The sequence below is a fragment of the Sapajus apella genome, unplaced genomic scaffold, assembly GCF_009761245.1.
Source record: "Sapajus apella isolate SASKATOON/1434 unplaced genomic scaffold, GSC_monkey_1.0 scaffold108, whole genome shotgun sequence".
Classification (NCBI taxonomy): Eukaryota; Metazoa; Chordata; class Mammalia; order Primates; family Cebidae; genus Sapajus; species Sapajus apella.
In genome coordinates, this window is record NW_022437048.1 from 3,489,402 (window position 1) to 3,503,655 (window position 14,254).

Consider the following 14,254-nt stretch of genomic DNA (forward strand, 5'->3'; position numbering starts at 1 on the left):
GAGGGGAAGGTAGGCAGTAGGGCCACAATGGGACAGGAAATGTGTCACTGATTTGCTTGAGAGGAGAGATAGATGATACTGCTGACTTAGTTTTAAGGTGGCGTATATGCTAATATGACAAACCCAATCCTTATCAGACCTCTACAATCTATTCAAGTCTATATGTATGACTGAAATAATGAATTCAGTGTTAAAGATGGGAGTATCGCAAATAACTTATATTTGATCTATTTTTAATAACCTTTATCAAGGTTGGGCATGATGGTTCATACCTGTAATTCTAGCACTTGGAGAGGCTGAGGCAGGTGGATCACCTGAGATCAGAGGCAGGTGGATTACCTGAGGTCAGGAGTTCGACCAGCCTGGCCAATATGGTGAAACACTGTCTCTACCAAAAACACAAAAATTAGCTGGGCATGGTGGCACATGTCTGTAATCCCAGCTACTCAGGAGTCTAAAGCAGGAGAATCACTTGAACCTGGGTGGTGGAGGTTGCAATGAGCTGAAATTGCACCACTGCACTCCAACCTGGTTGACAGAGTGAGACTCTGTCTCAAAAAACAAAACAAAACAAAAAACAAAAAAAAAGAAAAATCTTTATCAAGGTAAAGCCGTAGGAACCAGGCATGGTGGCTCGCACCTATAATTCCAGCACTTTTGAGCTCGGGAGTTTGAGAAAACCCCATCTCTACCAAAAATGCAAAAATATTAGCTGGGTGTGGTGATGCACACCTGTAGTCCTAGCTACTGTGGAGGCTGAGATAGGAGAATCATCATTTGAGCCTGGGAGGCAGAGGTCGCAGTGAGCAGCGATGACGGCAGAGCAAAACCTGGGCAAAGAGCAGAATCCCCATCTTAAAAAATATAATAATAAAATAAAAGATGAAGCTGTAGATTCTTTTATTTGTATTGATTCATTGATTTCTCTTGTTATTTGACATCAATGTATTGCATTAAAGGCCTCATTCATTCATTTGGGGTCCTCCTGCCTGTTCAGGTTTATTTGCCTAATTATAAAAAGAAGCAGTGCAAAGCAAATATGAGAATCTGTCAGTGGGCATAAGAGTAGTAGATATAAGAGTTAAGGCAGTTGTTTGGCACCTTGTAGATCAAATTATTAACAAGATTTTATTTTTTTCTTTTTGCTGACAATAGTATCTAGACACAGCCTATACTCTGTTTTGCACTGAGTTTGTTTTGTTTTTCTATTTTCAGAAGTTAATGCTTGCCAGCTTGCTTTTATCTTACTTGCTGGAATGTGTCTTCAAAGTTGTTTGACATTCTAAGTATCTATGACAGTATTTTTTTTTAAGAGTACAAAAGATTTTTCAATTCTTGATACTTAGTTTTGAAAATTATGCATTCTGAATGCTGCATTAGTCATTCTATATATTATAGTCTACAAAAAATAAAACAAGACCAAAAGACTTCATAAGCTTGAACCACATAAAACTGCCAGAATTTAATGATATTTTTTAACCTACAAATGGGGAAATGTCATATTGTTCCCACTTGTAGATCATAGTGTGTGTGTGTGTGTGTGTGTGTGTATACACATATTTTTTTTAGATGGAGCCTTGCTCTGTTGCCCAGGCTGGAGTGCAATGGTGCTATCTCGGCTCACTGCAACCTCTGCCTCCTAGGTACAAGCAATTCCCTGCCTCAGCCTCCTGAGTAGCTGGGATTACGGTCGCCCACCACCAAGCCCGGCTAATTTTTTGTATTTTTAGTAGAGATGGAGTTTCACTATCTTGGCCAGGCTGGTCTTGAACTCCTGACCTCGTTATCCACCTGCCCTGGCCTCCCAAAGTGCTGGGATTACAGGCATAAGCCACTGTGTTGTATAAACTGGAGATCTGTGTTTTAAAAAGCTAGCCATTAAAGAAATAAATTAGCAATTTTTTTTTTGGAAAAGTACAAAATGTTTACCTTATACTTATCAAAGTCACAATTCACATACATTTGTTTAATTATCATGCTTCCTCCTCATCCTCCTATGATGTTATAAACACCATAAAAGTAGAAATTCTATTTGTTTTATTCATATACATGTCTATGTGTTTCTATGCATCTGATATGTGTTTCTACACACAGGATATATACACACAGCACGTGTCTACATATAATATATGTAGATACATACATATGTGTATAATGTGCTACTAGTATACAGTAAGCTAGAATAAGTATTTGTTGTTTTAATGAATACATGAAACTTTAAAATCTAGTCTGTAAGCATCTATCTGATGTCTTTATCTCTTCAACAATAAATCTCCATCAGTACCACAACTTAAGTTTACTTAAAATACACTCTCTCTAGTTTTCAGCTTTTTACTTACTTTCTGAATTACTAAATCTCAAATATCTCACAAGCCTTCTTTGAGAAGATATGTAAGATATGTATATGCATAGATATATAATAAACAGGAAAAGTTGAAATTTTCATTTACTCCTAACCTTTCCTTTTTTTCTCAGTATCTGTTCTTTGGTTTTAGCATATGTAATCATAAGTCAATGTACAAACGTTGAGAGTCTACAATGTGACTGACAACGTTTTTAGCACTAGCAATAAAGGGAGGGAGCTCTCTGTTTAGGCAGATAAATAAAAATGAAACAAGTAAGCATAGGAAGAGAAAAGTGCCAATAGAACTATACACAATGTGCTATATATGTTTGAAGAGAGGACGGCTATAATTTAGGAACAATTAAGATGTGAAGGTAGGAGAAAAATTTCACAGTAACTTTGATTATGTCTTGAAAGAAAGACCACAGGGATCTCACTAAATGCCAGGAGGAACATTCATTGTAGACAGCTGAAAAAACAAATACACGGGCAGTCTCTCTGCCATGCCCGTGATTTAGTTCTACAAAAAGTGACAATAGCACCAGCAAGCTGCACTGGTCCACTCCAATGGTTCTAAATTGCATTATCATTTTTTTCTTCTTGCTTAAATTTTAACTCAACTTTTATTATATAGCACGGAAATTTAACCTGTTGCAAAAGGCCCTTCATATGCAGAATGACTACTTTAGCTTCATCTGACAACTTCCAACATCTATTTGTGAGTGTATCTCAAGTCTCATGACCCTTAAGATACTACGTTCTCAAGGACTACGTAAGGACTTGAAAGTACTACGTTCTCTCAGCCCAGAATACCTTCTTTCTCATATTACTAATTCTACTTGCTTTTAAAAATTAAACACAGCTATTAGGTATACAAAGAAGTTTTTATAAGATTGAATGTGCGCCCCCATAGCAGTAAGTCAGTATTTGTTTTTTTTACATTGATCACAATATTCCATCAGAATGTAGCTTATTGATTTGCCTCACCACAAAGGTCTCAACTTGATGATAACCATCTCTCTTATCTCTGCCTCACTTGGAAAGGGCTCCAGGTACAGGGACTCATGAAAAAAACTTAAATAATCTACAATGTGGGATAATTTAAATAGTTCTCTAGTGCCTTAAGAAAATGAATGCCTTTCTAAACCAGTGATTAACTCCTTGAAATCATAGAATTACATTCAAAGGGACTTCATGGTTATCTAATGCAGTGTTTTAAAAAATATTTTTGACCATAACCCGCAGTTAGAAATGTTCAACATCATGGCATGGTACACATACTCATATATCTGAATCACATATCTGAAACTGAATCATATATCCATAATAGAAAATTTATACTAATACTTAAGATATAGGAAAAATATAAAAAAAATTAATACAGATCTTATTTTATTACTATTTAAATACAATAACATCAAATGAATTATACCAAAATAAACCAAGGAATAAAGCAATAAACCAAAAAATAGCTTTTTCATTATCCACAAAAATTACTTCAAGTCCCATTAATGGTGGCAACCCTTCCCCTTATTCATCTACTTATAAACCTTCCCCACATTTCACAGATAAAAGTGAAGTCTTGAGAAGTACCAGATAAATGAGTCCAAAGTTGGATCTTGAACACATCTAAATGCTGGTACTCTTTCTGCTTCACCAAAATTTTTAAAAACGAAACGAGAAAGACAGGGCTTTTGCTAAGAAGCTATAGTCTATCTGACTCATTGATTCTTTGAGACTAGCCCCTTGGGCAAAATGCCTTTACTAACGAATTCAAGAAACCCATTGTCTAAGCTTCTTATCTTTATACATAATCTATATTTTTTGACAGAATATTTGTCTTAAAAGCAGATCTAATTTGAAATATAATTAGCAAGAATATTTTAAATCCTCAGAACTAATAATAAATGTTTGAGATGATGGATATGTTACTCTAATCTGATCACTATGTATTATATGCTTTGAAATATCACTATGTACCCCATAAATATGTCAATTATTATATGTCAAATTTAAAAGTAAAACAAAAAAATTCCTCAGAACTATAATAAACTCTGGATCAAAGCTGATGAGGCTTTAATACAGAAATTTCATGTGGTAATGATACTTTTTAAAGTAGAAAAGTGAGTGTTTAGAGATAATGCCATAAAGAGGAGACCCAGGCTGATAGAAAACACATACTGAAAAATTCTAAAATAAATTAGAATAAGAGAAGTTCAAGTTTTTTGCTAAATTTTTAAACAGATTTTTAGTATATCATATTTATATAAATGTTAGTTAAACATAAAAGTTTTTTCTACTGTACATTTTGTCTTATTCTGTCTTTATCTTGGTAAATAAGAAATGTACTTTCTTGTAGTTAGTAAGAAGTACAGATAATATGCTATATCATGCCATCATGACAGGGTCTATGTGGGAGATTTATGCATGAAATGAATAGTCTTACTCAGGCTTATGCTGTAATTTGAAAGTAAATTAGGGAGGGCAGGAACACTCATTGTTTAAGAGTGCCAGAGCCTACAGGCTTTAAATATTTAAGTTAATTGAAGACAAAATCAAATGACTGAACAATTAAAATTATCACAAAATCATGATTAAGTTGGAAACATCAGTCAGTGCAGAATATGTGGGAAATTTCTGTCTGTAGAAAGATCAAAAACCTTTTTAAGAAACAAGGGTAGACTAAGCACAAGTTTGAATGAAATCATCCATTGAATACCAGTTATTCCTTTTGAAGTCTATAAAACAATAGCCTGAATATTACCTAAACATAAATATATAATGCAAATTTATTTACCTTAAATTCAATAATTAATCAATTATTTTGGAGTTCAATTATGACAAATGTCACAGAGTCTAGATTTTGTTAATTTTATAATTTTTTACATTTGAGTATTTTAATTTTAATCATTTCTTTCATGATATATGCAATAACTCCATTGCTATCATACTTTCTATGAGAGTTAAACAAATAAAAATTCTAATAGACTCTCCTCTTAATTCGTATTTTCATTTTCCCAGAATATACTTCAATAAGCAACATATGACAAAAATGTATACCATGCTATGGAACATGGAAAAGTAAATGGGCTATAGTAAACACGTTATTCTTTGAAGTATAGGTTTTTCTAAATGTTTTAAATATTAATGTAGTTAACTTATTACCTCATATCATTTCTATTTCTTTTATTTAGAAACAAAAAACCACATTGGCCTCTGTTGTTCAAAAAAATTTTGACATTTAAAAACAATAACAATAAAACTTTAATATACAATAGCACACATTAAAACTCTAATGTTTAAATCAATGTCTACCAGCCAACATCTGTACTGCCTGTCTCAGGAGCTGTAAACCTCTGTCCCCATTGATAACCTTTACTGAGAAAAGCTGAATACTTACGCGTACATCATGAACCCGGGACTAGGGCAGCTTCTATTCAGCCACCATCTGATCTGTATCAGCAGGTTAGGACCGGGAGGCTGGAAAATAATGACAGTCACCGCAGCAAGAAAGGAAACAAGTTTGACAGGTTTAGTGAGTGCGGTGTGCAGTCTTCTAGCCTGATAAGAACAAGAACATAATCAATTTTGTGCCAGCTGGCTCCACACAGTGAAGTAATTGTCAATATCTGGGTAGAGAAGCTCCAAGTAGTAGAGGGCTCAGAATGCGCAACTGGTGATGATTCAGAAGACCACACTTTTCTTGTTGGGGAGGTATGATAAGCATGGAGGTGTGGCCCCAGTTTGTTTTCAGGAAAAAAAAAAAAAAAAAAAAAGAAAACAAAAGAAAACACACTACAGCACTCTGATGGCGCTTCTTACTTGTTCATTATAAGTGTTCTGTCTTTTCCTTATGAGGGAAGAGCAAGTTATGGTAGAGTGGAGATGACCTGAGTTACAAACCAGGGAACTTTTCTCAGCTATTACTCAGCTTGTTGGGACTTACTTTTCTCCCAAGAAAAATGGCAGGACTATATTAGCTTTTCTTAATACTGTCCATTTTAGCTCTAAAAATAATAGATTGTATTGAGACAATTTATTTACCCCCCCCAAAAAAGCAAAAAAGGGAAGATAAATAACAAAAGCAAAAAACTATTTTCTTCTTTCTTATTATTAGAAATAACTTTGTCCATCTTAGTGGTATAAACTCCCCAGCATTTATAAACCAACCTTTAAATACTTGCACGTATCTATAATTTAGTATGAATACATGAACTTCTTATAAAGGTCAAAAAAGTTACAAAACAGATATGGACAACTTTAAGAGTTACTAAGGCTCAGAGTCAAAAGATATTAAAGAATAATAAATTTGTATTTTGGTTGTTTGTACAGAATGTCTTCTTCTAAAATGCTGAAAATACAATGTGCACCTAATTGCAACATTTTCATTATAATGCTCTGTGAAGGCATTAAAAGGAATTATATTTTCCAAAACATTTGACAAATGAAAAAAAATGAAGCAGATTGTTAGTTTGTATAAACATCAACAATATGACAAAAGACATATGACATTATAATTTTGAGTAGAAATAAAAACGTCTAAAGAAGTAGTTCATAAAATTTACCAGTCACACTTCACACTGAAAACTAGTTAGTGAAAGTAACTTTCATCTTTGGTGCATTATCTTTTTGCACAAGTAAAAAATTCCAAAATCTAATATAAAGGTGCTAGAAAAATTGAATTAATTTTAGTATATGAATATAACTGATTATTTTCATTTTTATATAGTATATGTAGTAGTATTTGTGCTAAATTGAAATTAACATTGTACAAATATTCTTTTTAAATGGTTTTAATGTTTACATTTAAGCATTTCACATTAATAAACTAATATTTTTATAATACTTGTTAAAATTCATAAATATATTCCCAGTCTCTTACATTAGTAAATAGTAATACAGCAAAAAATAAGCTCCGTGGCTTAAGTGAGGGAAATTATGTTTTACAAGAAACTATATTGCTAATTGTTCACAGTAGACTTCAAAAGTGGTATTTTCTAAACTTTTCTGTCTATATGGCTCTCTTTTCAGCAATATATGGTCTCAAGTTCTTTGCTTCAACTGTGATAAATAAGAGGAAGGGTGTTAACATGAATGACTAGAGGTACTTTACATTTGCCTTCTCCACTAAAAGTACCAGAAATCATGAGTAGATAATCACACTTTGAATAGGTCAAAAAACATTAAAATTTAACAGAAAAGTAACAGGCAATACAAAAAGCAAGTAGAGGAGGGAAGTGAAGATGTCCTGCTCTGCCATTACTGGCAAGGAGCCAAGAGATTCCTGATACAAAGAAATAGTGAGAGACACTCAGAAGTCTCAATGTCCACCATGGAGTTCAGCAATCCCAGCCACAGAACAGCCCCTCAACCCTATGGGCCTTTGAACTAACACAGGGAGCTTCTGAGAGATTGCATGACAACACTATCCCAGGATGAAACCCACGCTGGATTCCACACATTTCTGGATACCTAAGCAGCCACCACAATGTGTCATTTTAGAACGCTACCACCAAACAACTATGCACTATTGTAGGGCCAGTGATGCTGGGACTGAAGTACAAGAGAAGCAACAGCAGTTGCCCCTGTGGCATAGGCAGAAGCAATCACGGAATAATGTGCACAGGACCAAGAAGCAAGTGAGGTGCCAGCTACCACAGTGGGGCCTGAGGAGTGAGCACTGTTGGGGCTAAGGCATAAGTAACGCAGATTCCCACCCCCCAGCATACGCTGCTATCTCCGAAGGTGGCACTGCCCCTGCCAATGGCAGGACAGCAGCGCAGCCACTGCCACTCCTCACTTGAACATCCTCCCAATGGCCTGATAATTGCCCTGGCATTGCCTACCAGAGCCCATACAACCACAGACCTGAAAACAAGCCCACCCCACCTGGATTCAACACCCTGCTACATACCAGAGCCTACAGTATGGAAAACAGAGACTTGCCAATACTGTTGGCACCTGAAAACTCTTCCCAAGGGCCTGAGATTGAACCTACCCTACCCCGCCACTACCACCATAGCTGACACCTACCTGCAGGCCTGAAGACTGTCCCATCCAGTTCATTGCAGCCACCGCAACACCAGTTCACACTACCTGGAACCCATGTGGTTGTCCTGCCACTGGTATCACCCACATGACATTAGCTGCACAGAAGCCTAAGAACGTGCCCACCTGCCAAGCCCACTATTGCAACTGTCAGCATCTAAGTAAACTACCTGCAGGCCCAAAAATCAGCCTTCCCGGAACCAATTGTACCAGCATACGCTACTCTGGGGCCAAAGAACAGGTACACTTAGCCCACCATTGCAACCACTGGGGCCCAAAGACTAACCTATCTATACCAGTCTCCAGAAAAACTGCACCACAGCTTCCATTAATAACATCACTTTAAGCCACTGAGAAAATAACAGATACCACTGACACTATTTACAGCCAAAGAAATCACACAGAGACTACACTACTAGATATACCCAGAATCAAGGCCAAAGTGCCATAATCATCAACACCATAGATTCAGCCTGAGGAAAAAGTGCCCCCTATGACAGCAAATTCAAAAAACTGAAAGAAAGAACTGTTATATCAATGTGCAGATATCAATGTTAGACCACAGAAAACATCAAAAAGCAAGGGAATATGTATTAGTCGGTTCTCATGCTGCAATAAAGACATACCCAAAACTGGGTAATTTGTAAAGTAAAGAGGTTAAATGAACTCAGTTCCACATGGCTGGGGAAGCCTCACAATCACGGCAGAAGGCAAAGGAGAAGCAAGGGCACATCTTGTCCTACATGGCAGCAGGCAGGAGAGAAGTCATGCAGGGGAACTCTCCTTTATAAACCATAAGATCTCATGAGACTTATTCACTGTCACGAGAACAGCACAGGAAAGACGTGTTCTGATGATTCAATTACCTCCCACCAGGTCCCTCCCATGGCATGTGGGAATTGTGGGAGTTACAATTCAAGATGAGATTTGGGTGGGGAGACAGACAAACCATATCAGAATATAGCATCTTCAAAGGAACACAATAATTCTCCAGCAAAGGATACCAATCAAAAAATAATTCATGAAATCGCAGGCAAAAAATAAAATTGGTTCTAAAAATCCTCACTAAGGCAAAAGAAAATTCTAAAAGTAATATAAAGAAATTAGAAAAATAATTCAGACTATGACTGAGAAATTTACCAAAGAGGTAGATACCATACCAAAAGAATCAAACATATACTGGGACTGAAGAATAACAATAGACGAGATCAAACAGAAAAATCTCAGAATTTGAAGACAAGTCTTTTGAAATATCCCAGAAAGACAAAAATAAAGAACAAAATAAAAGAGAATGAGCAAAGACTTAGTGACCTGTGGGACACCATAAAATGACAAAATATTTGAATTATCAGAGTCCCAGAAGGTGAAGAGAAAATAGTTTGATAACCTGTTTAACAAAATAATAGATGAAAACTTCCCAAGTCTAGCAAGAAATATAGACAGCTGAAATATAGAAGGTGCTGAAGTCTCCAAACAGATACAATGCAAAAAGATTTCTCTACTACACATTATACTCATAATGGTCTAAAGTCAAAGGAAAAGAGATAAATCTAAAAACAGCAAAAACAACAAAAAAGTATCTAGTCACCTATAAAGGAACTCCCATCAGACGAACAATGAATTTTTCAGCAGGAACTTTACAGGCCAGGAGAGAATGGGATAATATGTTAAAAGTGTAAAAAGAAAAAAAAAAAAAAAAACAAGCCCTGCCACCCAAATATATTATATCAAGTAAATTATCCTTCATAAATGGAGAAATAGTCTTTTCCAGACAAGCAAAATCTGAAAGAATTGATTACCACTAAGTGTTCTGACAAGAAATGCTCAAGGTAGGCCTAAATCTGGAAGCAAAAGGATGGCATTTACCATCATGAGGCCACATGAAAGAATAAAACGCATTGATACAGCAAATGCAAAAATGAGAGAAAGAACTAAAATGGTATAACTAGAGAAAACCACCACACCACAATGACAAACAACTGGATAAAAAGAAAGGAACAAAAAATACACAAAACAACCTGAAAACAATTAAGACTATGATATAAACAAAACGAGGCATATCAATGATAACCTTGAATGTAAATGAATTAAATTCTCAAAGATACAGACAACAGATAAAAAGCCATGACCAAAATATATGCTGCTTACAAGAAACACACTCTACCTCTGACACACTGATAAAGCGCTAAATCCGGGGACAGGATTTAGCAATTCTAAATATATATGCACCGAACACTGGAGCACCCATATTCATAAATTGGGATTTATCCTACGGATGCAAGGATGGTTTAAAATACATAAATCAATAAATGTAATGTATCACATCAACACAAAATAAACATGATTCATTACAAACCGAAGGACAAAAATAAAAACTGTATCATAAATCTCAATAGACACAGTAAAAGCATTTGATAAAATTCAACATCCCTTCATGACAAAAACTCTCAACAAACTGGGCTTAGAAGGAACATATCTCAAAATAACCAAGGCCATATATGACAAACTGATAGCTAACATTACACTGAATGGAAAAAAAGTTGAAATCCTTTCTTCTAAGAACTTAAATAAGACAAGAGGGCCCACTTTTACTGCTCCTATTCAGCACAATACTAGAAGTCCCAGCCAGAGCAATCAGATAAAAGAAAAAAATAAAAGATATCCAAATTGGAAAAGAGGAAGTCAAATTGTCCCTCATTGCAGATGACATGATCTTACATTTAGAAAAACTAAAAGTCTAAACCAAAAACCTCTTAGAACTAATATGGAAATTCAGTGAAGTTGCAGGATACAAAGACAAGATATCAAAATCAGAAGTGTTTCTATGCACCAATAATAAAACAGCTAAAAAAGAAATGAAGAACACAATCCAATTTACAATAACTACAAGAAAATAAAATACATAGAAATAAATTAACTAAGAAATGGAAAGATCTCTATAAGAAAAACCACAAAATACTGATGAGAGAAATCAAAGTGGACACAAACAAATTGAAAGACATTCTATTCTCATGGACTGGAAGAATTAATACCTTTAAAATGACCATATTGCCAAAAACGATCTAAAGATTCAATATGATCTCTATCAAAATATCAACATAATTTCTCACAGAAATAGAAAAAAGGATCCTAAAATTTCATGGAACAAAAACAGCCTGAATAGACAAAGCAATCCTGAACAAAAAGAGCAAAGCTGGAGGAATGACACTACCTGATATCAAAACATATCACAAGGCTATGTTAACCAAAACAGCCTAATATTTATATGAAAACAGACACTTAGACCAATGGAACAGAATAGAGCACCCAGAAATAAATCCACATATTTAGAGCCAACTGGTTTTCAACAATGGTTCCAAGAACATACACTGGGGAAAGGGCACCTTCTTCAATAAACGGTGCTGCAAAAATTAGATATCTATATTCAAAAGAATAAAACTGGACCCCATCCTTCACCATATACAAAAATTAACTCATAATGGATTAAAGACTTAAACATAAAACCCAAAACTATAAAACTACCAAAAGAAAACTTTGGGAAAACATTTCACAACATTGGTCTGAAAAAACTTCATGGCTAAGACTTAAAAGCATTGAGAGCTAAAACAAAAATAGACAAATGGAAATATATTAAATTTAAAAGCTTCTGTACAGCAAAGGAAACCATCATTACAGTGAGGAAGTAACCTGTTAAATGGAACAAAACATGTGCAAAATATTCATCTGACAAGAGACTGATATGCAGAATTCACAAGGAACTCCAAAAACTGAACAACAGACAAAAGGCACATTAAAAAGTGGGCAAAGGCAGGTGTTCAAGACCAGCCTGGGGAACATAGCAATACCCCATCTCTACAAAAAATAAAATAAAAATTAGCTGGGATGTGGTAGCACATGCCTATAGTCCTAGCTATCTGGGGGTCTGAGACAGTGGAGTTGAGCCCAGGGGTTTGAGGTTACAGTGAGCTATGATTGTACCACTGAACTCTGGCCTGGGTGACAGAGTAAGATCCTGTCTCTAAGAAAAACAATAACAATAACAAAAAAGGTTAGCAAAGGATTTGAACAGGTAATTTTCAAAAGAAAATATATAAGCCAGGTATGGTGGCTCATGTTTGTAATCCCAGCAATTTTGGAGGCCGAGGCAGGCAGCTCATGAGGTCAGGAGTTCAAGACCAGCCTGGGCAACATGGTGAAACACTGTCTCTACTAAAAATACAAAAATTAGCCAGGCATGGGGGTGGGCGCCTGTAATCCCAGCTACTCAGGAAGCTGAGGCAGGCGAATCACTTGAAACTGGAAGGCAGAGGTTGCAGTGAGCCGAGATCATGTCACTGCACTACAGCCTGTGCAACAGGAGCAAAACTCCATCTCAAAAAAATAAAAGAAAGAAAATATGTAAAAGGCAAACAGGTATATATTTTTAAAATGCTCCACATTGCTAAGCATCAGAGACATGCAAATCAAAATCACAATGAGATATCATCTTACCCCAGTTAGAATGGCTGTTATTTAAAAATAAATAAATAAATGACGAATGTTAGAGAAGATAGAGAGAAAATGGAATTCTTATACGCTGTGAGTGAAAATGTAAGTTAGTATAACTATTATGGAATGCAGTATGAAGATATCTCTAAAAACTAAAAGTAGAACTGCCATACAACCCAATAATCCCACTACTAGGTATCTATACAAAAGAAGATAAATCAGTGTATCAAAAGGACACCTGCACTTGCATGTTAATTGCAGCACTATTCACAGTGGCAAAGGTATGGAGTCAAGCTAAGTGTTCATAAACAGACAAATGGATAAAGAAAATATGGCATATATAAACCATAGAATACTATTGGCCATAGAAAAAGAATAGTCATATCACTTGCAGCAACATGGATGGAACTGGAAGTCACTGTGTTAAATTAAATAAGTCAGGCACAGAAAGACAAATTCCACATGTTCTCACGCAGATTGAGAATAAAGTGATAGATATCCAAGTCTGGGAAGGGAGTGAGGGTAGGAAGAGCCAATGAAGAAAGGTTGGTGAATGGGTACAAACTTATAATTAGATAGAAAAAACAAATTCTAATATTTAATGGTAGACTAGGGTAACTATAGTTGTCAACAATATGTTATATATTTCAAGATAGCTAGAAGAGAGGACTTGAAATCTTACCAACATATAGAAATGATAAATATTCAAGGTAATGGATATTCCCAAATACCCTGACGTAATCATCACACATTCTATGCTTGTAAAATGCACTCATATCTATCCTATAAATATGTAAAATACTATTTATCTACAAAAAGCAGAGTAATAGTTTGTATGTGTGAGGGGTGAGGAAGGTACATGGGAAATCCTTGAACTTTCTGTTCAATTTTATGATAAACTTAAAACTACTCTGAAAGAATATAGTATACTAAAAACAAAAATGTGATAAATAAAACATTGAACTATTAGGTCTTATTTCGTGTAGCATGTGAAGATTTTTTAAAAAGTGATCTTCATACAGCCTTACAAGCCTTCATAAAACAAATTCTGAGGGTTGACAGGCATTAGTAATTTATACTATAAAAGTGAAATTACTACATGTGAATTTTATTTCATTAGCATTCAGCACCCTTGGTTAGACACATATTGCCACATGTGGGCAGACACCACACTGTTTTTTTTTTTTTTTTTTTTTTTTTTTTTTAGGGCAAAGTGTTTCTCCGTTGCCCAGGCTGGAGTGCAGTGGCATGGTCTCCACTCACTGCAACTTACACCTCCCAGGTTCAAGTGATTCTCCTGCCTCAGCCTTTCCAGTAGCTGGGATTACAGGTGGGTGCCACCATACTGGGCTAAGTTTTTTGTCTTTAATAGAG

At 35.4% G+C, this 14,254-nt stretch overlaps 1 protein-coding gene across 1 annotated transcript in view; it reads right to left on the reverse strand.

The window, feature by feature from the left end:
• Positions 1-5,978, reverse strand: part of LOC116537246 (transmembrane protease serine 11F) — a 69,266-nt gene extending 63,288 nt beyond the window's left edge. The window contains exon 1 of the mRNA XM_032259304.1: positions 5,745-5,978. Coding sequence (XP_032115195.1) covers positions 5,745-5,755 — 11 coding nt within the window. The 5' untranslated portion in view covers positions 5,756-5,978. The remainder of the gene's footprint in view (positions 1-5,744) is intronic.
• Between the last annotated feature and the right edge of the window lie 8,276 nt (positions 5,979-14,254).